The sequence below is a fragment of the Doryrhamphus excisus genome, linkage group LG11 (genome assembly GCF_037039965.1).
Source record: "Doryrhamphus excisus strain RoL-2023G ecotype Guam linkage group LG11, RoL_Dexc_Guam_v1.1, whole genome shotgun sequence".
NCBI classification, from domain to species: domain Eukaryota; kingdom Metazoa; phylum Chordata; class Actinopteri; order Syngnathiformes; family Syngnathidae; genus Doryrhamphus; species Doryrhamphus excisus.
In genome coordinates, this window is record NC_136367.1 from 16,090,001 (window position 1) to 16,117,421 (window position 27,421).

At 37.3% G+C, this 27,421-nt stretch overlaps 6 protein-coding genes across 25 annotated transcripts in view; 1 reads left to right on the top strand and 5 right to left on the bottom strand.

Annotated features, from left to right (window-relative positions):
• cast (calpastatin) overlaps positions 1-6,499 on the top strand; it is a 37,677-nt gene extending 31,178 nt beyond the window's left edge. For 18 of the 19 annotated variants that reach the window (XM_058067537.2, XM_058067600.2, XM_078794841.1 and 15 more), the window contains 8 exons: positions 1,305-1,412; positions 1,489-1,593; positions 1,666-1,758; positions 2,661-2,705; positions 2,795-2,908; positions 3,621-3,650; positions 3,879-3,984; positions 5,021-6,499. In XM_058067537.2, coding sequence (XP_057923520.2) covers positions 1,305-1,412; positions 1,489-1,593; positions 1,666-1,758; positions 2,661-2,705; positions 2,795-2,908; positions 3,621-3,650; positions 3,879-3,971 — 588 coding nt within the window. In that variant the 3' untranslated portion in view covers positions 3,972-3,984; positions 5,021-6,499. The remainder of the gene's footprint in view (positions 1-1,304; positions 1,413-1,488; positions 1,594-1,665; positions 1,759-2,660; positions 2,706-2,794; positions 2,909-3,620; positions 3,651-3,878; positions 3,985-5,020) is intronic. The other variant, XM_078794839.1, reaches the window with a different exon arrangement.
• cd8a (CD8a molecule) lies at positions 4,999-9,335 on the bottom strand. Its single transcript, XM_058067659.2, has 6 exons — positions 9,004-9,335; positions 8,602-8,928; positions 8,425-8,526; positions 8,261-8,359; positions 8,147-8,186; positions 4,999-6,946 (listed from the first exon to the last, which is right to left on the bottom strand). Exons 1-6 carry the CDS (start codon positions 9,050-9,052, stop codon positions 6,883-6,885), a joined length of 681 nt encoding a protein of 226 aa, XP_057923642.2. The 5' UTR covers positions 9,053-9,335; the 3' UTR covers positions 4,999-6,882.
• A 601-nt stretch (positions 9,336-9,936) lies between these two features.
• On the bottom strand, positions 9,937-14,400 carry cd8b (cd8 beta). 2 transcript variants are annotated; one of them, XM_078794550.1, is made up of 7 exons: positions 14,023-14,394; positions 12,822-13,175; positions 11,673-11,741; positions 11,475-11,564; positions 11,379-11,412; positions 11,264-11,306; positions 9,937-10,325 (listed from the first exon to the last, which is right to left on the bottom strand). In XM_078794550.1, the coding sequence occupies exons 1-6, from the start codon at positions 14,075-14,077 to the stop codon at positions 11,297-11,299; spliced, it is 612 nt and encodes a 203-aa protein (XP_078650676.1). In that variant the 5' UTR covers positions 14,078-14,394; the 3' UTR covers positions 9,937-10,325; positions 11,264-11,296. The 2 variants fall into 2 exon arrangements, with proteins under 2 accessions (XP_078650676.1, XP_078650675.1); XM_078794549.1 differs by lacking the exon at positions 11,264-11,306 and having other exon boundaries at positions 11,475-11,579; positions 14,023-14,400.
• A 962-nt stretch (positions 14,401-15,362) lies between these two features.
• On the bottom strand, positions 15,363-20,731 carry zmat1 (zinc finger matrin-type 1). The gene is made up of 7 exons (XM_058067631.2): positions 20,559-20,731; positions 19,090-19,202; positions 18,932-19,009; positions 18,146-18,281; positions 17,549-17,803; positions 17,298-17,388; positions 15,363-17,041 (listed from the first exon to the last, which is right to left on the bottom strand). The coding sequence occupies exons 1-7, from the start codon at positions 20,695-20,697 to the stop codon at positions 16,180-16,182; spliced, it is 1,674 nt and encodes a 557-aa protein (XP_057923614.2). The 5' UTR covers positions 20,698-20,731; the 3' UTR covers positions 15,363-16,179.
• Positions 20,732-21,012: 281 nt separating this feature from the next.
• gnrh2 (gonadotropin-releasing hormone 2) lies at positions 21,013-21,661 on the bottom strand. Its single transcript, XM_058072491.2, has 3 exons — positions 21,527-21,661; positions 21,367-21,450; positions 21,013-21,051 (listed from the first exon to the last, which is right to left on the bottom strand). The coding sequence occupies exons 1-3, from the start codon at positions 21,659-21,661 to the stop codon at positions 21,013-21,015; spliced, it is 258 nt and encodes an 85-aa protein (XP_057928474.2).
• A 2,872-nt stretch (positions 21,662-24,533) lies between these two features.
• ptpra (protein tyrosine phosphatase receptor type A) overlaps positions 24,534-27,421 on the bottom strand; it is a 28,242-nt gene continuing 25,354 nt past the window's right edge. Inside the window, exon 22 of the mRNA XM_058076279.2 lies at positions 24,534-27,412. Coding sequence (XP_057932262.2) covers positions 27,338-27,412 — 75 coding nt within the window. The 3' untranslated portion in view covers positions 24,534-27,337. The remainder of the gene's footprint in view (positions 27,413-27,421) is intronic.

Sequence of the window (27,421 nt, forward strand, 5' to 3'; positions counted from 1 at the left end):
AAACTTTGTACATTTACTTTATTTTTTTCGATCATTTTCTAAAAATATATTTTTTTTCATAAATAATCTTTGTACATTTTCTTCTCTATTTTTTCGATAATTTTCTAAAAATATATACTTTTTCATAAATAATCTTTGTACATTTTCTTCTCAATTTTTTTGATAATTTTCTAAAAATATATATTTTTCATAAATAAACTTTGTACATTTTCTTCTCTATTTTTTTCGATAATTTTCAAAATATATATATTTTTTCATAAATAAACTTTGTACATTTTCTTCTCTATTTTTTTCGATAATTTTCAAAATATAGATATTTTTTCATAAATAAACTTTGTACATTTTCTTCTCTATTTTTTTCGATCATTTTCTAAAAATATAGATTTTTTCATAAATAATCTTTGTACATTTTCTTCTCTATTTTTTCGATAATTTTCTAAAAATATATACTTTTTCATAAATAATCTTTGTACATTTTCTTCTCAATTTTTTTGATAATTTTCTAAAAATATATATTTTTCATAAATAAACTTTGTACATTTTCTTCTCTATTTTTTTCGATAATTTTCTAAATATATATATTTTTTCATAAATAAACTTTGTACATTTTCTTCTCGCAATATTATGACTAATATATATATTTATTATATATTTTTATTATATAATTTATTATATATATATTAATTTATATTTTATTGTATATATATTTATTTATATATTATGACTCCCATATTATTTTAATTTTTTCCTCTAACTTAATTGTCCAAAAACTTTTTTTATGCAACTTTTTAAAATATTTTTTTTCAATCATTTCAACTCTATGCTATTATTATTTTATTATTATTCCTCATAATAGTAGAAATTTCTTCTCGTAAAATTGAAACATTTTTCTCATTACAACATTTTTTTTAAATCTTATTTTCCCATGTATTTTTGTCACATTTTCTGCTATTATTATTTTTTCATTCATTTTCTTCTTGTAATTATGACTTTTTTCCCCCATAATATTTTTCCTCATAACTTTTTCCACAACCTAATTTTTTCCAAAAATACAAATTATTTTCCTACTTTGTTTGTTTTTCATAATACTAAGACTTGAATAAAATAAAATGAAAGAAAATGTATTCTACTAACATTTTTATTTTTCCTCAAAATATTAAAATGTTATTCTGGTAAAATGTTACTTTTTTAACTTTATTCTTGTAAAATTACTGCTGATTTTTCAGTCATATGTTCTAAAAATGTCCCCCACGGCCACACTTTGGACACCCCTGATCTAAATCCTGTTGATGTCTCCCCTTCAGTCTTCTGCAGACTTTGCTCTGGATGCTTTGGCAGGAGACTTTGTTTCATCCTCGGCTGCCCCCACAGTGAAATCCTCTGCTTGCCCCCCCACAGAAACAGCATCACAGGTAACAACAACACATTAGAACTCTTTGCTAATTATTCTTCTAGAGGAGCTATCATTCTGCATCTATGTCCACTCAGCTGTCCTCGGGGGCAGACAATGCTCTGGATGCTCTGTCAGACACTCTGAAGGATATCGTCCCCACCCCACAGCCGGCCCCCGTTCCTCCAAAAAACATTGTAAAGGTGCGTTGCTCTGAAAAAACAACCACATTATGTGCATACAAGTTTAAAATTGTATTCTAAAAAATATAACAGGAGAAGAAGGCCGTTGAAGAGAGGCTAATCAAGATGGGGGAGAGAGACGACTCACTGCCACCAGAGTACAGACCCACTGAGGAGGATCTCAAGGTACATTTACACCATCATGTTGTCCGTCAATTAGCAATGCGTGGAGACATATTTCCATATTTCCTTATATTGTGTCTATTGTGATACATAACCAATTTTACAACAGGAGCTGCCACTAGGGGGCTCTAATCACCTTATCATTAAATTCCTAGATATGTTGAGGCGGCTGCATTTGACATAACATGCAACATGCCTGCATGGCAGACATGGCATCTGTAAAGCTACATTTTACGGTGATGTTTTCAGAGAAAATGGCTGAAAAAAGCAAACAATTAAGAAACTGATGGAGTATGTCATAATTTTGTTAATTTTGTGATTTTTTTTTTGTTGAAAACCGATATGTCCATATTGTCCCACTCTCAATTTCTGATACCGATGTTGATATGTGTCACATGATGTATGTTCTGTGGTGGAATGAACACATGTATGTTGATCGGTTTTCATGATCTGATACCATTATCCACCAATGTCACATTTTTATACTGATATCGCCATCCATAAATTGTATTATTAATTAGTTATTGACAGATTTATAAGATCATATATTATAGTATTATATTGGAGTCATGTAATTTATGTAATTATTATTTACAATTGTTTGTTTATGCAATCATTATTTAAATAATATTATATAATAATCTATATAATAATATTCCAAAATGTGTATAATATAATATTTAAAAATAATAAATTTTAATAAAATATAATTACAACCGTTTTTAAATCAAATAAATCCCTCCTGGGCACAGTATGAGGAAATATATAATATATAATATTCTAATATACATATATATATATATATATATAATGTTTAAAAAAAATAATAAATTGTGATTGTAATCATTACAACAGTTTTTAAAAATAAAATAAAATAAATAAATAAATATGTTTTTATTTTGCAGAAAATGGCTGAAGCGAAGGCCGACGCAGCAGCCACACCACAGAAGGTGAGTCCTTCAAACCACAATGATGATGATCAATAAAAATGTGCTCATTCAAATTCAATTTTTTTTAATTTTTTGCTCCGCTGTTGAAGTCTATGGACGATAAGACAGCCTTGGACTTGCTGTCCAGTGATTTCACCAACCTTACCCCCGCCGCTGCTTCAACAGAGCTGACACCTCCTGTTCTCAAGACCGAGCCCCCGAAGGTAGGAGACATTGACCTTCATCAGTTGTTAGAGGAACATCCCTCACTCACACTCTTCATCAATCATTCTGACTTGTTCTAACAGTAGAAACAAATGTCCAGCAGATAACGCCATCAAAACACTTTTTGTTTACATTAGCATGAAAAAACAGTGATTAACAATCCATGGGTACTGAATCGCTAATGGGAGGAGATCTACTGTACCACAGATGAGTGGTGGGTAAAACCGTTCATTTCAGTGAACCGGATCATTACGGTTCATTTAGTGAAAAGATCCGTTCATTTTGGTTATTTTGGTCAATTGGTCGTAGACCCGGTCAGCCGAGTCGAGTCAGTCCGTTCACTCATGTTCACGTTCGTTCCAACTCAACTGTCGCCAACAAGTGTCAGTCAATCTCTCGGTCTGTCAGTCAGATAACCCCACCCACCCACAGAGCGAGGCGTGACGATAGGATCAGACAGGCAAGCACGTAGATAGTCCCGCCCTTGTAAAAGGAACGATGAACTGACTCACCAGCCAATCAAAAAAAAAAGCATTTGCAACTGAACGGACTGAACGGGTATTTTAGGGACGGTCACAAAAAAGGACTAGTTCTTTTGACTCGTTCATTCATGGCCGACACAGCACTACCACAGATCTTAGCTTACAGGGGGGGGGTCTAACTATGAAACCAGGGTGGCATAACCTAACCCAGGTGTCAACTTTATTCCAGAGCAAGAGCAAGTCCAAGTCAAGGTCTAAAGTAAGCAACAGTTCCTGCTGCATGGAGAGAGCCGTATAATTGGTCACATCAAACTATCTGCTGGCCTGCGTATGCATGATGATATATGATATATGATACATGATACATGATACTTCTCCACGCCTGCGCTTCCCCTCGCACATACTAGCATCTTACATTTGTTTATTATTATCACATGCAGACGTTTCCTAAGCTAAATTATTCTTAATTACGACTCTCGTCTTCCAGAAACAACATCCAGAAGAACTTGGCGCCTCCGACCTGCCGTCTCATAAGAAAAGCTCAGACGTTGTGGCCACACAGCAAGGAAAGAGGAGCTAAAACTTCCTATCAGGTTTGTGTCATCCAAGCCACTCTTTCATATCATCAAGATGAAATACAGTATTACAAGTTTGGAATACTCTAATACTGTAGTATTAAAACAGAAATACATACTCTCGGTTGTCTGTTATTTCCCTCATCACGGAATATTTGCAGAGCATCTTTCTTTGAGTGAGCTCAAGGAACTTTACGGTAGGCTGTTTACAGAACTTAACAGAAAAGGAGCGCTTCATTTGCTCACTTTAATGCGCCTACTGCACAGTATGGGTCATTATGCCTCGGAATAATGTCATAATTCCTCATATCCATTACAATAACATACACAAATAAGTTTCTATATTTCTTTCATCAGAAAAAAAGCTTGTTTCTACGCTTTTCCATTATTTAGTAAGCAGCAGTAGAATATAGGTAAGTTTCAGGAAAATATCAGTTCCCAACTACAAACAGGAGTTGTTTTTACACCAAAATATCCATTTATTTACCAATATAACACTATTAATAAAATCTAAATATTTTATAAAATATTATATAAATATATTATATTTAAATATAAATAAAAAATATTAATATTTTGTATAAATATTTCATATTATATTTATAATAAATAAAATATAAAGCATTTATAAATAATACATATATATATAATATATATAAATCCGCGACCCTCGTGAGGAAAAAGCGGTAGAAAATGAAATGAATGAATATATATAAATATTTACAGTTTTCACATTTCAACTGAACTCCATGATGATGCCTGCCGAAATCTTATCCAATGCACTTCTGCCACCTTGTGGTCATTTTTATGGCTTAGAGGTGCTCTAGAATGTTAATACATTAGTGAAGAGTTGCATCATCACCTCTTAACATATAAATACATTGTTGGGATCGGGCGTTCGGGTTTATAAAAAGTTACCATTACGTCTTTTGTATTGAAAGAGCTAAAAGTGAGAGGTATCAGTGGAGCTGATGTCACAAAATGCTGACCAATCACAGTCCAGTCATATTTTATAACGCGGTGCCTAAGAACTCAATGCATGTTTGTGTTGCAGGTTGTCGGTGCGGTGAGACGTCACGGCGGATGAAGCACCAGTGAGGAACCTGTTCTCCGTGTTGAGATTCTACTTCTCTAAAATCCCCAATCATGTACACTCGTTCACATGTACACATACCCATAACACACACACACACACACACTTACATCAAACCATCCCTTTTTGCTTGGTTTCACTTGCAGTCAAAGACGAGAAGCTTTCTGTTTCGCTTTGTGGACAAGACATGCTGGAGACAAAACGAGTTCAAATGAGCGAAGCGAGAGACGGAAGGTGTTGTCCGTCACGTTGGGGGTTTATATCTTTAGCGATACACTCGCAGGAGTGTATAGTACTAAGATGTGCTGAAATCTACCATATTTTCTGGACTGGAGTATAAGTCGCACAAGGCCAAAAATGCATAATTAGGTAGAAAAAAACATACATAAGTCTTTATTTTCCAAACTACTTGACCAAAACAGACATTACGTCCTCTTGGAAGGCAAGTTCTAACAATAAAAGAATAGAGAACAGGCTGAATATGTGTAAGATATGCTAACACAATGCTTATTCAGCTACATGAAATATAAACATAAACAGAAATGATGTCCAGTGTTTATGTAACATAAACAGTTTTTTCAGGAACAGCCAACCTATGAAAAAAGGTGCGACTTATAGTCCTGAAAATACGGTAATGACTTTTCCATCATGTGCCATGAATACACTAGTGTACAGCTTTGTTCACTTTTTTTTTTTTTTTTTTTTTTGAGACACCATCTTTCAACTTTTCTTGCAAATGCCATTTAGAAAAAATATCTGTCATCAGGAGGCTTTTTGGTTCGGTATATATTTTTGTAAGAAGTACAATTGCACTTAGTAAACCAATGTTGTGTTTACGACAAACTGTAAAAAAATAAATAAAAAACACACACAAAAAAAAAAAGATTCAACACTGTATGACTGGGAAAGGGCTTTGGATGTGTAAAGTAAATACAAAGACTTTATTATTTCCCCTCTGGATTGTGTGTGTGTGTTGGTGTGCATCCAAAGATGGGAGATATTTTACTACTAATACCAAATGAATGAAAAGTGGAATAAAAATAAGCAGACGTGCCTCACCGCTTGTGCCTAAAAAATGATTCAAACATGAATATGAATATGAATATGATGGGAAAGCATGGGAACACTTTTTTTCTTAAAGGTGCAGGGGATCTGTATGTGTGCGTACGTACGTGCGTGTGTGTCACACCTGAACAGGAACAAGAAAGTCCTGACTTGGTGGTTTTTCACGCTGCAAAAAAAGGTGTAGCAGCCCACTTCCTGTTGACTTGGAAAGGGGAGGGGGGGCTTCGCGACAACAACATTTATTTTGCTAAAACTTTAGAATGTTTTTCTACCATTTTAGCCAACATCCTGAATGACTGATGGGGAACGCAAATGAGCGGGTTTGATGTGTTCGATTCAGAAAGTGAACATATAAATAAAGACAAATTAATTTCACTGCTTTGGGGTATTTTTTTTTCATTTTACATTCTGATAAAATGTAATATCAGGTTTTTACAACAGTGAAAATATAAAAATTCAATACTAAGTATTTAAGTATACTTAGTATTGTAAGTATTTGTAGAAAAACAGGCTATGGAGCAATAAGCTTATATAATTATAATAAAAAATCTAGTGTAAAGCAAGTGTAAAGCAATGTTTAAAGTCAATGACAAAAATCCACACAGATTACTAATATAAAATAAAAAATACATTTATAGACTCTAAAAAAATAATCCCACATCGGTGTAAAATTGTCAACATTCATCCTGCTAATAAAATAAATAAACCTCAATGACAATTTGCATCCGTTTCCAGTTTGAATTAAATTAAATTGAATTTCATCCAGTTATCAATTGTGCCGTTGTTGTTGTTGTTGTTGTTGTTGTTGCCACCTTCCGCGGCCTGAATAAAACACCAAAAAAAACGTGATTGAAAGCAGGGCTTCTTAAACGGTCTCAACCTGCGACCCACATTTTCCAGCGGCCATTAAAGCATCGTTTTACCCATCATTCACAATATTTTCTGTAGCTTCTAACCGTTAACTTCACTTCTTCCACCTATAAGTGAAGTTAGCGCTAGGCGTAGTGCGTCATCGTTTCTATGTTGTTCGATGAAATCACTGAACAATTTTTTTTTTTTAAAGTATCACATATTCTGATGTACGTACCATTGTCACAGCATGTATATAAAACCATGTTAGTGGATCCCATTCTGTTTTTATCTGTTTTTATATCTTTAGAATGCACAGAAAAGAGAAAGACGTGGCTGATGGGCAAAATTCTCCCTCAGACGTGCATTTTTCCTTTACGATAGTGATTTTTAAATCATTACTACACGTGATTACATGGATATTTATATGCATTTATATTTTAATTTGACGTTGTCATATGTGTGTCATAATGATAACGATGAGCCAATTCAAGGAACAATACAAGCAGTTGATGTTTGCTAAATACAAGGATGAAGAGTCTTGAACCAGTCATGATGTGCTATATATATCACTATATTGACACTTACTATGGTACACATTATGTCATTGGATGCTCATATCACCTTGTACTTCGGTATGTGATAATAAAATAAAATTAAATATTGATTAATATTAATTGAATAATATTAATAGATTAATAGATTAATAATACAATAATATTAATAGAGTCTTGAACCAGTCATGATGTGCTATACATAACTATATTGTTACTATGGTACCCATTATGTCATTGTATGGTCATATCGCCTCGTACTTCGATATGTGACAAAAATAAAAATAAAAAAATAAAAAAAAAAAACTTTAATAAAAACAAATAATTATTTACATTTTTTTATTTTTAGGAAAGCCTAATATATTAATATATTCCTAATATAAAAATAATATATTTCCTAATATATTAGGAAAGCAGGAAGTGAACAAATGTAACAGTTACTGATAATAAAAGTACCAGATGGAGGGGTAGGATTTAATAAGCTTAGCTTCTTCCTACTCCTTTTGGACATGTGGAACTGGGAACTGATTATGGGATGCATTCAATTGTAATGTGATGCATGTTGAAATGAAATAAAACCATTAGCATAATTTAAGGTCAAAGCAACAAAGCCACTTACCTCCTCTTGTAATGATGTGGGCATCTGCGTGTCCTGACTTCTGCAAATAGAATATTCCAGTCGTGGATATAATAAAAATATCAAAGTAGAATGGACTTATGGAAAGGCTCTTACGGTTGCAGTACACGATGACGATGAGGAGGATGAGGAGAAGAAGTGTGCAGCCGCCTGCCAGTGGAATGAGTATGATGGGACTGCAAGGCAGGTGGTCGCCTGGTGGAAAAGGAGTGTATGATTTCCCTGAGTGGGGGTTGTAAGTTGAAAAGACGAGGGTTTACCTTTTCTGGTAATTGTCTCACAAACGCAGGGCAAGGAGGTCACGGGTGGCTTTGCGGTGACGGTGGGGGCCAAGGGTGCTTTTGAAGCGACCTCTGTTTTTTCTACAGAAAAAATAAAAATAAAAAATCAGTTCAAAAATGTCCCGTCGGTTGGAATAATTTTAGTGAAAAACTCACCCCCCACCAGTCGGGTCACGTCACCAAACATCAGTTGGTTGCCCTTAAGAGACGCGCAGCTGTATAGGCCGCTGTCACGACCTTGACTGAAGGATGTTAGGGTCATGATGTTCTCGGATATTTTACTAGCACTGAAAATGGACGAATAAGAAACGCCTTCTTTCTTTATCATGCCTTGGTTGGAGAAAGATGCGATGAAATCCACGCCTGATGTGTCCCGCACTCGAAACCAGATGATCATGGAGCCCGACGCGGAGGGTTTGCACTTTATTTCACACGGCTGCCCTTCCTTGACCTTGTACACGGTACCTGCTCCTTCGGCTAATCCTAAAAGATGACATCATAGCAGGAATGGTCACTCGCCGTCTCAAAGATCTCATATCAAATGTGCGAAGAACTCACCGTGATCAAACAACAGCATTGCCAGAATGTAAATCCACCGCTGATCCATTTTGAAGTGACGGCGTCTGTGCAACACAGGGGGGTCTGCTTGTCATGTGGGCCCCGCCCAACCAACCCCCCACTAAAACGTAAAAAAAAAAAGAGCATTGCACATTGCAGCGCATACGCTGCAAGTGCGTCCTGCATCGATGTGGCGCACTACAAAGTGTTGGAGGATGGGCTCACTGATCCGAATGTCACGTCTTTGTACGACTTTTGTACGACACACAAACACGCTACTGTGGTGGCAGGAAGTGAACAACCTCCATGTTGTAACCTCATTATTATCCCCCAAATATTCAAACTGAGTAGCTTGACACAAATGACACAATTTGTGACAATTTGTAAAAAAAAAAACAAAGTTGTCGTTTTCATTTATTTTTGGATCTTGGTAAAAGTCTTCATTCATTCATTTTTTACCACTTATCCTCACGAGGGTCACGGGGTGCTGGAGCCTATCCCAGCTGTCTTACACCCTGAACTGGTGGCCAGCCAATCACAGGGCACATATAGACAAACAACCATTCACACTCACATTCATACCTATGGACAATTTGGAGTCGTTAATTAACCTAGCATGTTTTTGGAATGTGGGAGGAAACCGGAGTACCCGGAGAAAACCCACGCATGCACGGGGAGAACATGCAAACTCCACACAGAGATGGCCGAGGGTGGAATTGAACGTGAGCGTGAGGTCTGCGCTAACCACTCAACCACGTGCAGCCCCTTTGTAGAATTTATTATAATTATTATTTCAGCCAATTTATTAGGCCTTGTAATACCATTTTCTACCACTAGAGGCTATAATGAGTCACATTGAAGGTACTGCAAGACCATGAGTGAGCAGTGTTGCTAACTTGCTGATTTTGTGGCTACATCTGATGATATATATATATATAATGTAGTTTCACTACAAAATATATAAAAAGCAGGTCAAAGTGACCCCCATATAGTTTGATTTATTTTTTTTAGCATGCAGCCTTTGTTGGAAAAGTATGTTGGTTCGAATCTATGCCTTGGCATCAGTTTGTGGAGATCGCCTCCATGCCCATGTGGTTGTTCTCCGGGTACTCCGACATTCTCCCACATTCCAAAAACCTGCATGTTAGCTTCATTAAAAATACAAAAAGTTGTGATCGTTTTGTTTCGTCAGGGTCTTCTTTTCCAAAACGGTAACGCTCTTTCTTCGCCCTCCTTGTGCTTGTGGTTGACTCTGTGGTATCTTTGTGGTCTTTTTGTTCCACAGATGAGGAGCTCACAGAGTGAACACATCTCCATTCCTCCTGCACACAGGAAAGAGTGTCACACACGCCACGTGAAACCACCAGTTCACTCTTTCTTTTCTGTACAGTATATACGTATGCTATACACACAGCTGTGTGTGTCTGTGTGTATGAGGGGATATCAATATACATATATTTGTGACTCTTCTAAAAAGGCTAATCTTCACATTCTTCCTTTTTGCTTTATTTTTCTAACTTTTTATTGTTTAATTGTATTTCTACATTGTGCAGCGGGCCACAAATGCCCACCAGGCCACCCTGGTCTAAACTGAACTACCAAAATCTGCTGAACCAAAGGTACATTATGTCAATCTGTCATACATGTGTATATTTTTTCACAGAAAAGGCACATGCAAAAGTTCTGTTTGGAACATTTCAACATTTACATATACAATATTTCCAAAATATACAGTATTTACTGTTGAACATTTTAAACCCTAAAGTGTTTTTTTCTGGTCATATACGTATATCGTGTTGGTGTAAAAATCATCCCAGTGACATGCAGTGACGGGAGGCAGAGCATAAAAGAAATAAAAAATTAAAATAATGAGAACATAAAATAAATATCCACGTAATAACCACATAGAGGTGATGAACCATGCCGAGACGAGGGCGCAAGACCTCCAAATTTTACGCTTTAAAGTGAAAACTGTGGTTTTTTCAGACGTATGTAAATATGACTATGAATATCGCTTATGGCTGAATGAATGCGTTAAGCACTGTATTATGATCAAAAGATTAAAAATGCCAAATTTCACTTCCAAAAAAAGTTACATTCACTATAAAATTATATCAGAAGCAAATAAGATTTAACTATGCATGTGATCAAATATCAATTTCATGCAAAATACAATGCTTGCTCTGCAAAAAAACTGCATAGATACAAGAATAATTATGAATAATACATAATACATGCACATACATTATATGGCACATACTTGGTCAGGCATTCATGCGGCGTTTTGTGTCTTCTATCTCCTCCTTGAACACATCATTAGAATGACATTAAACTCTCAATTAAAACCATAACAGGCTGTATCGTGATATACTTACTTCACCAAGTGGTGGCGACACTTTTTGGGAAGTCCTGTAAACAAAACAAGAGTTATAACGTATTAGAACCCCAACATGGATGAGTACGGTACTTACGGCTGAAATAATACAGAGTGAAGATGAGCGCTAACATCATGATGGTGTCGAGTCCAGCCAATGACCACAAGATGAGTGAGTCACAAACATCTGGCGAATAATACACAGAAATATACAATATTTGAGTTCATCTTTTGTGCTACATTAATAAATAAATGATATGACATATCACCACAACTAGTAGAAAATGTGATTTACCTTGGAAAGTGCAGGTACAGTCACGGCTTGGCGGTGAATCTGTTTTAGCTTCAGTCGTTGGAGGGGTTACTGTCACATAAAGCAGAAGTTTAACACAAGCGATGTGGGAAGAAGTATTTTAAGAAGAGTTCCATGAGAAATGGCTCTATCACTCATAATCAACAAGGTTTGATCTGAACCTCACTGTGACCGTGTTCTTCGATGAAATATATGATAATGGTAATGGTTTTATTTCATTTGCACATGAATGCAATTTGCAATTGAATGCATCCCATAATCAGTTCCCAGTTCCACATGTCCAAAAGGAGTAGGAAGAAGCAAAGCTTATTAAATCCTACCCCTCCATCTGGTGCTTTTACAATCAGTAACTGTTACATTTGTTCACGTCCTGCTTTCCATAATACCGTTTTTTTTTAAATAATGTACCTAGGTAGACAGCAGATTTCATGGTTCCATTTATCACAGAAAGTCTTGCAGGTCCTGAAGCAGCAAAACAGTCCCAGACCATCATACTACCACCACCATATTTTACAGTTGGTATGATGTTCTTTTCTGAAATGCAGCTATTTTTTACTAGTGTCGTTCTATAGTAGAGTCAAGAACACTGACGTTAACTGTAGCTAGTGACGCCTGAAGTTCTTTGGATGTTGTGGGGTCTTTTGTGACCCCTTGGATGAGTTGCTGCTGTGCTCTTAGGGTAATTTTGGTTGGCCGGCCACTGTTCACCACTGTTCCATGTTTTCACCATTTGACTGTGGCTCGCTGGAGTGCCAAAGCTTTAGAAATGGCTGGAGAACCTTTTCCAGACGGATATATTCATGAGGTTCAGTTAAGTTGTTTTAACAGGGTGGGGCAATCACTTTGTCCCACGGGGCCATGTTGTTTTTTTTCTCTGTTAAGAATACAAAGTTCCATTTAAAAACTGCATTTTGTGTTCAGCTGAAACAGTGTGACAAATATGCAAAAAGATATCAGGAAGTCTTATTTAAAAATAAAATAAGGAGTTAGTGGTCACCTTGTATAACTAATAAAACATATTGTTAAATTTGCCATGCAGGTGTGACTAAAATCACAACCAGGAGGTGTGCGAGTGTCCCTCCATTATTAGAATTTCACAGCCCGCTACTTTAATTTTGAATGCATACAAACCTCCTGGGAGAAAAACGACACCGGGATTCCACAGCTCTTGATTTCTCCTATTAGTTAAAATACACGAATAACTTCCTGCGTCGTCTTTTGCCACGTTGATGATGTGCAGCATGAAGGCCTCGTTGTTCTTTTTGCTCATTTTGAACCGTGTCTTTTCCACATTGTCTCCATAATAATGACGGTCGGCGCTGTTCATCCTGCCCAGATAATGGACCTTGTCATGGCTGAGAAGAGCACGGAACCAGAAGACAGAATTGCAGGTGCTGTTGACGCAGTCACATTGAATAGTCTGTGTGCTGTTGAGCTCTGGGTGGAGGAATTTGGCTTCTGTATGTAGCAGGATCTGTCCTGAACCTATAAAATCAGATAATAGGACACATGTTTGGACATTGCAGTGTAGGTGTATTATGTGGATTATTAATTAGTTGCAATCACCCATCTGATTCCATATATTCCAACAGCCACCCGGTGCCGGGTCACATATTTTCATATATGAATCAGCAATATTTAAATGTACACAAATGGTTAATTGAAGTTTATTCTCTTTGAAAACATGCTAGTGACCAAATATTCCGTCATCTGGGCTTTCTTCAAGGCTGGACAATACAAATTTGGATTTGCACTAAACTGTCGAGCGGGGTTTCTAACTTCTTACCAAATGAAGCCGTAAGCTATGACTACTGATGACATGTTGACATGTTCTGTATTTACATAGCAGATCTCCAGTCAAACACTAAACCTATAAACTTTTTGCAGTAAATTCTCATGATAAATATACACATTTGCTACACAAAACTTAGCTACTTGTTGTATGGCTTTGGATTGGCTTTCTAACTTCAGAAATAAATATTTGATCACTTGCATTTTATCATTACATACTCATTAGAAATTATGTCTATGAATGATATTCTACTTGGGTGCGTGCAGCAATCCTCTACAAAGTTTCCTTGCAATTGATTGGTTGATTTCATGCAGTTTCAAAGTTAAAAAATGACCGGTTACTAAACCCGCCATAGTCTGAACACATCAAACCATGGCTGTATTGTCCTAGATCAAGCTGTACTTGACTGTGTTCAGGCTGGTGATCTATAAGGCCACTATCTGAACATCCGTGTAGCACTATAGCTCCCCCGCTAAGGGTCCTGAATGCGATAACACAGAGAAATGTAAAAGTATATGACAACAACACAGAGGAGCTCACCTGATGTCCAAAGAGATGCCATGAGAAGGATCGCTTCAGCTGCAAGGGGTCGCATCTTGGTTGATCTTCAAAGGAGGATGAAGAGCAGTGCTCATCATTTATTTTCCTGCTGTCTTTCACTCATGAGATGATGGGAGGGTCCAATGTGCCAGGGCCTAAAGTTGGTGGTAACACACGTGACCTATCAGACTGTAGAGAAACCAGAAACGACAGTTTTAGTTTTACAATATGTTTGTAACGATGCCTGATTGTTTGCATTTATCAGAAATGCATCTTGTTGTGTAGCTCTGCAGTTCTACACTGTCAATTGAAATTGCAATAACATGACATATTTGACATAAGGTGAAAAATATTTACTCTTTTTGTGTACATAAGGTTATTTTGCAATTTTCGTTTCCTGTTCTGAGTTCAATTAAGCCCCATAATAAAAAACATGGTGATTATTACTATAGTTCCATTTGCATTTGAAACTACAATACAAATTTTCTACAAACACAGTAGAGGGCGACGGGAAAAATGGGCAATATACGGGAGTTTCCTGGCAAAAAAAAATACAAATTTGATTTTCTTATATATCGTGGCGGCGCAGATGGACCTAATGTTGTGATTTCCCCTAAGACATGCAGACCATTAACAGAAAAATAGATACAGTTCAGTAGAGAAGAAGAGAAAAGAGTGAATGATGACACTCAGCAGAGCCAACATGGTGCTGAATGTCAAAAAAAAACTCAAAAGTTGTGTTTTGACAGAGCAGCTTACAGTCGTGTGGTCTCAGGTGCATAACCTCGAGCTCGGGAGAGTCCTACTAACCCAGCTTCAATAAAGACCTAAAATATCAAAATCTGGATCAACTTGAAGCAAATGAATTTGTAACTCAACATTTTATCGCTTTTGAAAACAAATGCGTTTTTGTATGTGGTTAGCACTCCTTTTTCAGGGACTGCAGTAGAACGCCTGACCAGAAAAGTGTCTCGGTTTGACAGACAAGAATTAGTTCAAATGAGGAAGAGAATTCTTAATGCAGCGATGCGAAGATCATCCACGGTGTGTTGTGTGTGTGGTGGTCTCTAAGTGAGAGGATGTGGGCCCCTAAAAGTACTGAGTGGTTCGACGACTCGAGTGAGACATGGAATGAAACCACAGGATTCTATGAAAACAGGAGATCTTAAAAGCGCTTCGGAGTCGGTTGGTTAGACATCACTCAGCTATTAAGGCTTTTTTTTACTGTTTTGTCAACATCTGATGAGATGTTGCTTCTATCTCATTGTATTTTCTAAAATAATGTTCACCTTTCTGCTGGACCTACGCTTTTCAATTGTACTTTGTAGGTAATATCATTTTTATTGAAGAGTAGCGGTTTTCTTTTACACACGCATGCCTTAACAAGATGAAAAAATGACAGAAAAAAGAAAAAAGAAATGAAGTGAAAACACAACACACACACACACATCCATGCAGCTGTGTCATATCAGTAATGTATAACAACATAATGTAACATAGTTTAGATTGGTTACTTAATTAAAACATTTCCTCCAGCAGCTTTCCCTATGAATGTATGCAGGACTTTCAAAATGTATAATCATGGTAAAAATGATAAGACCACCCTTGTTTCTTCGGTTTCTTGTTCATTTTAATGCCTGGTACAACTAGAGGTAATTTTGTTTGGACAAATATAATGACGATAACAAAAACACCTCATATGAATGTATGCTATTGATGATTTTGTGATTAAGTGATTTTGGTTATTGTAAAAAAAACATGGCATTTGCTAGAGATCAGCACTTAAATTAAAATTAATTAAATTATATCTGTTCAAACAAATGTCCCTTTAATTGTACCAGGCATTCAAATGGCTCAATAAGCTGAGGAAACAAGGGTGGTCTAATCATTTTTTTCCATGACTGTATTGCACATGAACTTAAAAGGCTCAACAGCGCCCACCACAGGCTTATAAAGGCATTACAAGCCACTCCACACTATTTTTTCATTAATTTCAATTGTCTTAAAATAATTAGGAATAATAAAGAAAGTGCAAGTAGATTAAGTTTAAATAGGGGTAAGAGTGAAGCTTATACATAGGATGAAAACATGGCTAGCCCGCTAGCACACTGATAATTATGAATTAATAATTGATATTGTTCATACTGCTTCCTGATTTTAACAGCCAAGAATGGAATCATCCCACAATTTCTCCTCCTCCGTCCTGTTATCTTTTGTATCTTTTATCTTTTTCTTGTCTTTTCTGGATTTGGCCTTGTCATGCTCATCCGGTCTGTGATTCAACTGTTCAACATTTCCTTCAGTCTTGTGTGTCTTTTCCATCATGTCTATTGGTTCTGGTTCTTCATTATCCTTCACTCCATGTTCTCCATCCAGTCGCCTCCGTGTGTGTCGTTTGTGATATTTGTGTTTACTTCTCCTTTCTTCCCCGGATTCTCCGTTATCGTCTCTACTCCGCTCCTCTGAATCACTGTCTCCCTTTTGTTGCTTCCGCTTTGCATCTCTTGATGGTCTGCCTCTGTCCCTCTTGGATCTTCTAGCCCTCCTCCTCTCTCTTTGCCTGTGTTCACTCTGGTCATTGTCACTAGATCCACTGCTGGAGGAAGAGCAATATGACGAGGAGGATGAAGATGATGAGGTAGTATACGATGAGCCTGAGCACTTTCTGTGTCTCTTTAGAGGTGAGGCCTTTGAGGATGGGAATGATGGAGGACTATTGCAATCCCAAACCCGGGAAGGCCAAGGACGGCCAGGATAACGAGGTTGGGTGGGATAAGGAGGGTAATACCGGCCATAGAAGCTGGCCATGGGCTGGTTTTGTTGTGTCATACGCTCCATTTGTAAATCTACTTCTTGATGTTGATCACCTTCCACTGGTGGTTCGACTTTAGGAAGAACCTGGCCAATCTTGGGTGTGAGTCCACGAGCTTTCTGGACCTCAATGTAATGCGAAAGCTCATCTGCAAAAGTGCTATAGGAGTTCTGTTGGGATTTGTGCAGTTTAAAGACCTTCCTCTGCCTGGTAAACAAACAAAGAAAAAAAAACGGAATTCATTCTTTGTGCTTTGATTCTAATGAACGCCATGACAGATGCTGATGCCACAGCATTTAACCCTCTTTACTAACACTAACACAATTAAATAAGACTTGAGAGATGTATCAAAAATACAGCATTTATAGAGATGATCATTTGTTTTGATAAAGTGTATTTAGTTTGCAGTGGTACAGAATTGCACTAGATCACTGTGCTATTTACCATTGTGTCGTTAGCTTACCTGATACGGTGCTTGTTCCCTTGCATATGGGCTTGGTACATCTCCACGGAGTTAAACTGCAAACTACACATCTTACAAGTCAGAGGGTTTGCTGTGGACAAAAAAAATGGTGCGTGAGGCAGGCATTTTGAGGGCAGAAAAAAAAATTCAACAAAAAATGAGAAGCACTGCCTTAAATGTATTCACTAATTCCAACCGAACTTCAAAATGACACCTCTAAATTGATTTACATTTGTGGTCCACCATGTTACCTTCGTCATCTTCAAGCTCTTTGAGCAGCTCATGTCTGGCCTTCTTCCTCTGATGCTTTCGTCCATTGTAGTGTTGCAACGCCATTTGGTGATTGTTGAAGGAGGCCGCGCATAGGACACAGTACTTGTTTGGGTCGGAACTGGTTGCAGTTGCAGCAGATGTCGGGTCTGTGCCGTCCCCCGATCCTGACACGTGGTCATCGTTAGCAGAGTCTGCTGGAGGGCTAGGCACAGTACCGACCTCTGTGTTCCTGTCTGTAAAGTTACATGAGAAAGCAGTAGAGTAGTACGTCAGTGCATCATTACACTATGTTGTTTTTAGGACTAGTACAGTGGATTAATGCATTCCCAAGGGCACATCTGAGACTGAATTGTACAAAAACTGAATGCTGGGAGTAGCCCGTCCATAACTCTATTAATACCACAAGACTCAACGAACCAAAGGGTAAAATACAAGTTTGCTGTACGCAATTCGGTACCACAACCGAGACAACATTTTGGCAAAAATCTTCATCAAAACCTGAATCAAAGAAAAACAGTGGCGTTGGAAAACCGATGTTTCCACGATATTACATTTCACCTCTGATGCACACTTGCCTGGCTGTTGAAGACAATGTTTACGAACATTCTTGGTGTGAACTTTGCCATTGTAATGTGACTTTGCCACCACAGGAGAAGAAAACACCATGTTACACAGCTCACAGAAACGATCCTTATCGGTTGGCATGCTCCGCTGTAAAAATCAGGCAAGAGACAATTATTGCTTTGTGAAACAAATTTTTTGCATTAAATATTATTTATATTCTAAAACCAATGTCCTGTAGTCAATATAATAATAATAATAATACATTTTATTTGTATAGCGCTTTTCAAAATACTCAAAGACACTTTACAGAAGAATGGAGTTGAATAAAAAGCAAGTAAACAGACTAGAAGACACAGCAAAATACAACATTAATTCGTTAATACACAGTTAAAACATGAGTACAAGCGGGGCGGGGCATACTCTATACTGTATTATACTATATACTATATACTGTATTATTATCTACTATGTAAAGTTCCTTATTGCATGAATTGCAATGTTAATAGTTCCAGTTTGTAGCCCCATCATTCATAGTGTCTTCAAAGGAGTCTTCTGTTTCCCCTTTGTTAGTATTTTATGTTGGGGAATAAATACGTAAGATTTGCTTCAATATGCATATTGTTTTACTAATAACAGGCCTTATTCAAACAGCAACACATGTGGTTTACTGTATTCGTATATTTTTTTAAATTTCTGACACAGGACGTCTTGACGTACATTTATGTATGACCCATCTCTCATAATCAGGTTGTATGTACTCAGAGCATTAAAATCGAGTCACTTCTCCAAAAACTAACCTGTGGTCCAGTAGTCCTATTCATTTCAGCTTTTTTGCTCTGCAGGTACATCCTTAACTTCTGGGCGTGTTTCTTTCCCTGCAATTGACAGGAAACAGAGAGTTTGAGGGATATGGTCTAATGAGGTCTCAAAGACAGATCGGATTGTGAAGTACAACCTCATAGTGGGACAGTCGCTGAGACTCGAACAGCAGCACAGCTTCACACACATGGCAGCGTTGGTCAGTCAGGAGACCTTTCAGGAGTTCCTCATCACTTACATGTACACTCCCTGCATGGCAAAGTACACTCCTTCAGTACACAGTACAAGTGATTACACTGCATGTGTAATGCTAACTTCGTCTAGCCATCTACTTAACATTTCAACACTGATATGCATTCATTTAGGTACATTATCTGCAGTAACGGCGATGAGAAAAGTAAGATAACTGCTAATTACCGCCATTACATTCCTCCAAAACAACCTATTCACATATGGTAGAATTACATAAGTTAAATTATTTATCACTATATGTAAAAATGAGCTATGAGAGCTCAAACCGGAAAGTCTCACTAAATACTACAGTACTTATTTCTCAACATAAACAACGTAGTACATGGTTCTTAAAATTAAGTATATGTACTACAGACCATCTATTTTTAAATATGGTAGCTCCACTACTTTGGAAATGATGCTGAGCAAAACATAATTATTTGACTATACTAATTGTGTCAGGCTTCCTTGCATTTATGTTTAATCGTTACAGAATATTTTAATACATTTGTGTGGTTCTTTTCCGTACCTTTAAATACAAATATAAAAACAATTATATATGTCACCACAGAACCACTTTTTGCAATGAAATTTAAAATTTCTGCTGAGCTGACTATAAAACATAGGAAATATGTATTATTTAATATAAATATTTATTGAAAATATCACTCAAAGGGACAAAAGCTAAACTAACTTAAAGTGCAAACACCAATGTCACAAAAGTTTGAAAAAAATAACCAAAAAATGCAGACTGCATACTTGATTTAGGTGCTCATTTAAGTTGTTATAGTTGGTTCTGCATTGTTGTGAAAACAAACTCCCTCTCTCTCCCAGTAATGTAAATAATAAATCTGAGTGTTTGCTGAGACATGACTTATGTTGCAGTTACATGCTTTTAAAAGTTATACAGAAAAATGGGCCTGGTAAAAGTGCTTATTTTTCTCCCAATGCTCATATTTAAAGTCACTCAATAGATACAAATTTGTCGCCACAGCATGACACAGACTTTTAAACCGGTCAGCCATAAAGTGGTGTTATTTGGTAGCCTCTCGGCCTGCTAGCTGCTCCCCCCGCTGGATTAAAGTGGGCCTGCTGCCTGTGTCACATTACCACTTTAAGCTTGTTGGGTTGGAAAATACGACACAGCAGATATTTCAACACTGCGAGACATCGAAAAAGAGAGATTTTATGAATTTTCGTTCTTCTCTGAATGATCCTTGTAATTATTTGTACTGATAGGGTGTTTTAAGATACAATTGTTTTTGCTATGGTCCCTGTCACGTTAGCATTTCTAGCTACTGCTCGGTTAGCAAGAAGGCTAACGTCGCTCGTTCGGTCGAATTACTGAATTGTCCCGTTTTAGATAAAACTCACCTCCAAACTGGGCACAATCAGTTATAATGTTTATTACTTTGTCAGGTTCTGTGGCAAAAGCCGGTAAGGTGCCACTACTAATGTAATATTGAGCGTCTGACTCCACATTGGGCGGAGTGCAGACGTTCAGTTCGTCCATGTCTGCCCAACGGTGCGCATGCGTGGCGAGTTTGTTTGTCCGTGACGTACATTGTATTGCGTGTATTGTATCAATAAAGTTAGATCAAATACACTTATGAAGACTACACATTGGAGACACGCAATGAAGACAACAAAATAATATCAAAATAAACATTTTATTTTAAACACACATTAACTGACCATAAATGCCACAAAATAATAACACAATAGCCCGCACTGAAACATCAACAAAACATATTTGAAGTCATAAAATAATTTAAAAGAAATATACAGAAAAGGAGTCAGGTTGCTATACTGTATGTAGAAAAAAACATTACTTTTTCTTCTGGAGTTCTCTGGCCAAGATATCCAACTGTAAAGAGAGATGTTTGGTTCTCTTAATTGTGTGCCTGTGAATCTGTTTTTTAGAGTTTAATAATTTGAATTAACTAAACCCTAGGTCACATCCAATTGTATGAGCTTCTACGGCCGTTTTTTTTTAGATTGTTTGTGGACTCCATTGTGTGTCCTGCACCACTCATGTTCGTAATTAGTGCGGCCGACGCACATTCAGATATTTCATACGTCCTCCATACATGTCAAGAGCTTACTCCTTCCACACGGTCCCAAAAAAATCATACATTCGGTTGTGACCTTTGGCTTTAGAGAATAGGACATTTTCACTTACAAGAATGGCTTTTAGAATACTCCTCCTCTGGGGTCTCAAGTAGCTGCACTCCCCTGCCTCACATAGTTTGATCTCCTCTGAAATCTGAAAAATAAATATTAAACCACATTTCAAAATTTTACTGCACAAAGTGTGTATTCACACCGGCACTGCTCCTGACCTCTGACATGCCGAAAGAGTCCAGGTCCCTCTTGCCTCCAGGATACCAACCATGGGACCAGTGCTGGGCGTTGGACAGCTGAGCTTCAATACATAGAAGCAACCCGAGGAGCAAAGCCATTCTAGATACACTCATGATATTTCTTCTTTACCTGGAAAATAATATTGTTATGTGTGATAATATATCCATATATCCATTTTCTATGCCGCTTATCCCAGCTGTTTTTGAGCGAGAGGCGGGGTACACCTTGAACTGGTGGTAAGCCAATCATGGGGCACATATAGACAAACAACCATTCACACTCACATTCATACCTATGGACAATTTGGAGTCGCCAATTAACCTAGCATGTTTTTTGGAATGTGGGAGGAAACCGGAGTACCCGGAGAAAACCCACAAATGCACGAGATGCTAACCACTCATCCACCGTGCAGCCCCTAATCAAAACATTATATTATATTAACAATAATACATGTATATTTGGAAAAAAAGTCTCATAATACAACAATGATTTCCTGGTTTAGACACGGTAATGTAGAAATATAAACCTTACCTCGGACTTGATCTTGTATAAAGTTGTCTCCTTCAGTCTTCGGACGCTCCTTGTTCGTAACGTATTTCACTTTTATTGGACAGATTGTCTTGAAGCGCCATATTTGTAGCCTATATTCTGTTTGGGCCCCCCTCCGATTTCCATTGGTGTTCCCCATGTGTCCCGCCCATCTCTGACCCCGTTGCTCTTTCCTTGCCCAGTGAAGAAATTACCAATCTTTGTGGACATGAGGTGAGGAGGGCCTGACCAATTCCAATTACCACCTGCAAACAGCACTGACACCCACAGGACAGCCATCTTATTACATGAGTCACACCTTTACACCTCTATTTAAAAAAAAGTTAATCATTTAAGTGATGCCGGAAACTGTATGCATTTGTGTTTGTCTAAAATCTCCTAAAAAGTGCAGAATTATGTTGAATACCCTGACATTTTTCATAGGTTTCAAAACACAAATATCCACATTTGGCAGAATGTTTTGGTTAATATTTCTAAGATTTCAGTTGGTTTCCTTTAACATTAGTTTATATGATTCATCTTGCAATACCACACCGACCCTCGTGACCCCTCTCAGGCCATCACGAGAACACCTGATTAGAGAGGAACAAACATGGAGGACCCCTGACCAGGCCACCAGGCAATTTCCCTTCTCAATTAAATTGCAGTATTTCCTGTACAAAGGTGGCGAGGTGGAACGGTTCTCCTGACGATGATATGATTTGTGTTGTAGTTTTAAAAGAACAGAACGGTAGATAGAGAGATTGAATGGAATGGAATGGAATGGAATGGCCTTTATTGTCATTATACAAGATGTACAACGAGATTGGAGAGCTTCTCCTTTCAGTGCAGTAGTCAAGTTTAAAAAAAAGTATATAAAAGACAATTTAACAAGATATATATACAAGATATCCAAAATATACACATAGTATTGCACAGGAGCATATGCAGGAGCAGACATATTGCAGATATATTAATTTTAGTGCATTGATAAATGGGTCATAGTGTAAATAATGACTGGTGTTCACAGGTGAGTAAAGTCACATATGAGTGTATTGTATTGGGTTGTTAAATAAATAAATATGATTGAGGTAGTAACAGAGGCAGTGATGGAATTATTGCACATTTGCATTATGCTAATGACCGGGTACGTTGTATGTCTGAGATCGACTATGCTTCTCTCACTTTTGTGAGCTATAAATGTAGTTAGAATGTTGTATTCTCGTGTTAAACCATGCTAAAGTTTAAGGTTTGCGCATTTGGAAGTGAGCCCTGAAAGAAGTTTGGGATGGAGCCTCTAAACGCTCGGTTTCGGAGAGTTTTTTTCTAACAGTGGCTCCCTGTGGCGTCACAGGACTTCTTTATATGGGCATGCCAGGGTATGCCTAATCTCCTCCCTGGGCTGCTGCACTCTTTTGTGGAAGATTTCACCATGTTAGCACCGTGTTTATTTTGTGCAAGTAAACGGTTGTCTGTGTGGCATAATGGAGATGCTATTTCACCACAATCGGTGGGCCTACTTAAGTAGTACCACAAAAAATGTGTCATGACCACATTTCGACTACCAATGTTGTGCCAAGATTGTCTGCACTTAGTAAACGTGGGACCCTAACGTCCGGCTTCTTAGCTCCAAGGCACCAGCGATGCCTCTGATAAAGTGTGTCCGACAATGAGTGCTCCTCCTCGGGCAGGCGAGGTGGAGTTAGCGCCTTTAGGTTCGGCCTCTGAGCTCCACGGCACTAAGCGGTAATTCTGACAAAGTGTGTCCGACAATGAGTGCTCCTCCTCGGCCAGACAAGGTGGAGGTAGCGCCTTTACGTCCGGCTTCTCCTGAGCTCCACTGCGCCAATGATGCCTACATTACCACTCTGAGTTCTGAATACTTCGTATGCACCGATTGTACAGGGGAATGTGTACATTTAATGCTACCTTATAGATACTAAATGGACCTAAAACTCAAATATTTTGTGAAAATTGTATAAACAACTAAAAGCATCTGTAAACACTTTCTCAATTACTACTAATTAGTGGCACAGCTGTCAATTTGTCTTAATTATGCTCATTTTTTTACCCTTTGTATTGACTTATGGACTCCTATAGAGCAGCTACACACAATAACCTGCACAGAAAATGTTCTAGATTTTCCAGAATCTGCACCTATTCCAGTTGTATTTCCTTGGATTTGTGCTTCCCGCCAAAACGGTCTGTTTTAATTTATTCCACCTATAGCAGCCTTGGGGCACGCCCACTGGTGGGTTACACTGTAGGTGTTGATATCATTGTGACTAACCGATTAGTGTAGCGGCACATAAAGATTGAGTGTAGACCCTTCAGGACTACACTAAAGAAGACTGACTGATCTATAAAGGGCACAGGAATAATTAGCCATTATTTTTGCACCATGCACTTGCCATTTTAAATTATGCCAAAATAAAAGAATCAAACACAACACCGAAAAAAAAATCTCAAGCACTTTATTAGTTTTGAACAGCTTAGAAAGGCCATCAGGCATTATATAATTATATATAATTTTATCTTATATATAATTATATACACATATATTCAAATGTTGAATAACAAAACAATAGAAACCAAAAAACAGGCAAATTAAAAAATAGGATTATCTTAAGACAATTATACCAAATTAAGAAGAGCTGAAAGAAAACATCCAATACATTTCAAAATGGTCCCATTACAATTTAATATACATTTTTTTTTCCTCCAACGAGAAAAAAAGTGAGGGGGGAAATGGGTAATAAAATAAGCTCGGCTGCAGACAGGAATGAAATATAAATAACCTTACATTATGTACAAAAGGACTAGGGCAGTATAGGACCAAAACAAAGATGGTCGAAGGAAAAGTGTCCAGGAGAAAAAAAGGGATGAGTGCAGTAGGAGACACATTTAGTTGGAGAAAATAAAAATATCTTCCAATGTAAGTTATTGTAGAACTTCTTAAGAATGGAAGAACTGTACTGTACTGTCTCGGTTCCAGCTTTAAGACCGAAATCAAAAACGGAAATCACAAAGATTTCAATTCTAGGAATACAAAGCTCAGTTTTTAAATATCCCGCCACGTGATGGCTCGAGTTTTACAATGGACATCGAATAGATCAGTGAGGCACTTTTTTTTTTCAGTTGGTGGTTCTTGCAAGCTGGCACGGTGTCACATTTTGCTGTTCAACTGCAGTAGGAGGAAAAAAGTGACTCAAACACAATGAGAATGAGAGCGACTGAAGACTTAAAAAAAAAACAAAAAAAAAACTGTCCAACTGGTGGAAAAAAATTGTGTGGGCACTTGTGAAGTATCCTCTGGTGTGGTACTTTAAAACTAAATTCTCCAAATCCTTTATCAATCATCTATGTGGTTCTGCACATTTCTATATATTTAGCAAGGGCTTTTTTTTTCTTTTGGTGCAAATCCTGCAGAGACAAATCAACACTGATGACGTTTTTAACAATGCAAACAAGTATCACACCAGTGTGATGTACATTATGTTCAAATACGGATCTTTTTTTTAACGCTAAATTATTAAACAGCTTGATCAAATCGGAGGAAGATTTGACTGCAGTTTTTGCAGGTCAAAATGTGTGAAAATGAATTAAATTCTGGTGGCTTTTTGCATGATATACCGCAGTTACATGTCCATATTTGAAATAAATCATGTCACATAAATCAGACACATGTAGGAGTGGGTTTGGATTGTTGGGCCTTGTCGGAGGTACGGTATATGCACTCTGCAAGGCACTCTTGAGCTTCATTCTTGTTTTCAAATCAAAATGTGTTCAAAATCAATTAAAAAGCAAACATTTTCTCTGTCGATTTGCCTGAAATGTGTTGAATTCAAAATGAATGATCCTGCAGTGTGTAGTTCTGTGTAAATGTAATCATTTCATTTTCCTATGTTGCTCCAAGTAAACATCACAGATGACCTGCCGGCCCCAACTGGACTGGCATCATTCATTACAATCGTAGAGTGGGAAATAGCAACTGGGATCTCATCTTAAAAAAAAAAAACGGTAGTTCAAGTGAGTATTCCTCAGAGTATGTACAGCAATGAAAATAAAAAAAAAAAAGAAAAATGAGTAAACACTGCATGGCACACAAAGTAAAAAAAAAAGGCAAATACCCATTTTTTGTTAAACAGCATTTGAATAAAAAGCGACATTCTTCGACATCAGTGTTGACGATGGGAAAAAGGTGGACAGATAGTGACAATACAGCGTTGCGATGTCTGATATCAAACAGAGGCTCAAAGGAAAAAGCAAGAAAGGCTCAATGCAATATTTGAAAAAATACTGGTATGTGCGTGTAGCAATTTTTTTTTTTTAGTACTGGGACAGCCATCATTACAGAAAAGGGAATAAAACATCGTTCCTCCAACATTAAACACAATCTTTTTGGTTCATTCTAAATCTGTTTGATGGGCTTGAGGTCAGGGCTCTTGTTTTCTTCACCAAAATGTATTAGGATGAAGACTTTTGTCAATATAGAGAGTAAAAAAAAAATGGCATTGACCACAGAACCAAGTGACTTGACCTCAGTCAAGATACCCATGTGACCTCTCTATCGGTGTACGTTGTGTTTTAAAGTGAAACAAATACTCTGAAAACTGCACCAAGGCGGGCTGGCCTTGTTCATGTTTGATGCGGGTTGGAGTTCACAAGTGGCTTGAAATACTGTATATTAACAAAACTGTCATTTATCAAAGCCTTTGCCACTACCTGTGTTGCTAACACTGTGGCTCTGGCAATGGTTAAATTCTCTGTCTGTAAAAAGTAAAAATAAAAAACAATATTTTACATAAGCCTCCAAAGTATGTTTTATATTCATATAGATTTTTTTTAATATATATATATATATATATATAGCAATAAAATACTTTACAGGGGCCACCCAGAAATGCAGCCAAACTGAAAACTGTGTGTGAAACTAAAGTAATAAGATGCAACACAGTAATTATTATGTATATGTAAGCACATCAGGGGCTGTATCAGCAAGACTTTTGTTACAAAATACTCAAGAAGGCTTTATGTCTCCTTTATGTCGTCTCCTTCCATCTGTGCTGAATTCTTGTTCCCTTTTCCTGTGGCCAGTTTGTCCGATCCACAGAAGAAGTCTTTTAGAAAAAAAAAAAAAAAGTCCTGCAGATGGACGTTCACGGCTTTCTGCACGGTGGTGTCCATGTGTGTGTGTGTGTTCCGGTGAATGCATGTGGTGTTAGTACGACATGTAGAGTGACATTATCCATGGTGGATCTTTACTTGAAATTGGCGTAATCGGAAAAGGCATCAATATACTCCTGAACCACTTTGTAGCAGAACTCGTATTGCTCCTGCAAGAG

What these genes read in the sequence shown, in the direction of transcription:
- cd8a (XM_058067659.2), bottom strand. Translation starts at nt 9,052, where the DNA reads ATGGATCAGCGGTGGATTTACATTCTGGCAATGCTGTTGTTTGATCAC. An exon ending in AATGCTGTTGTTTGATCACG is followed by an intron (nt 8,929 to 9,003) that starts GTGAGTTCTTCG and finishes GTCATCTTTTAG; the next exon opens with GATTAGCCGAAGGAGCAGGT. An exon ending in TGAGACAATTACCAGAAAAG is followed by an intron (nt 8,360 to 8,424) that starts GTAAACCCTCGT and finishes CTTTTCCACCAG; the next exon opens with GCGACCACCTGCCTTGCAGT.
- cd8b (XM_078794549.1), bottom strand. Translation starts at nt 14,077, where the DNA reads ATGCGACCCCTTGCAGCTGAAGCGATCCTTCTCATGGCATCTCTTTGG. An exon ending in TGTCGTTTTTCTCCCAGGAG is followed by an intron (nt 11,742 to 12,821) that starts GTTTGTATGCAT and finishes TTTATGTGACAG; the next exon opens with TAACCCCTCCAACGACTGAA. An exon ending in TGTCGCCACCACTTGGTGAA is followed by an intron (nt 10,326 to 11,378) that starts GTAAGTATATCA and finishes TCCTGTGTGCAG; the next exon opens with GAGGAATGGAGATGTGTTCA.
- zmat1 (XM_058067631.2), bottom strand. Translation starts at nt 20,697, where the DNA reads ATGGACGAACTGAACGTCTGCACTCCGCCCAATGTGGAGTCAGACGCT. An exon ending in TGATTGTGCCCAGTTTGGAG is followed by an intron (nt 19,203 to 20,558) that starts GTGAGTTTTATC and finishes TTTGCCATGCAG; the next exon opens with GGAGTGTACATGTAAGTGAT. An exon ending in GGGAACAAGCACCGTATCAG is followed by an intron (nt 17,042 to 17,297) that starts GTAAGCTAACGA and finishes TTTGTTTACCAG; the next exon opens with GCAGAGGAAGGTCTTTAAAC.
- gnrh2 (XM_058072491.2), bottom strand. Translation starts at nt 21,661, where the DNA reads ATGAGTGTATCTAGAATGGCTTTGCTCCTCGGGTTGCTTCTATGTATT. An exon ending in ACTCTTTCGGCATGTCAGAG is followed by an intron (nt 21,451 to 21,526) that starts GTCAGGAGCAGT and finishes TTTATTTTTCAG; the next exon opens with ATTTCAGAGGAGATCAAACT. An exon ending in GTATTCTAAAAGCCATTCTT is followed by an intron (nt 21,052 to 21,366) that starts GTAAGTGAAAAT and finishes CTCTCTTTACAG; the next exon opens with TTGGATATCTTGGCCAGAGA.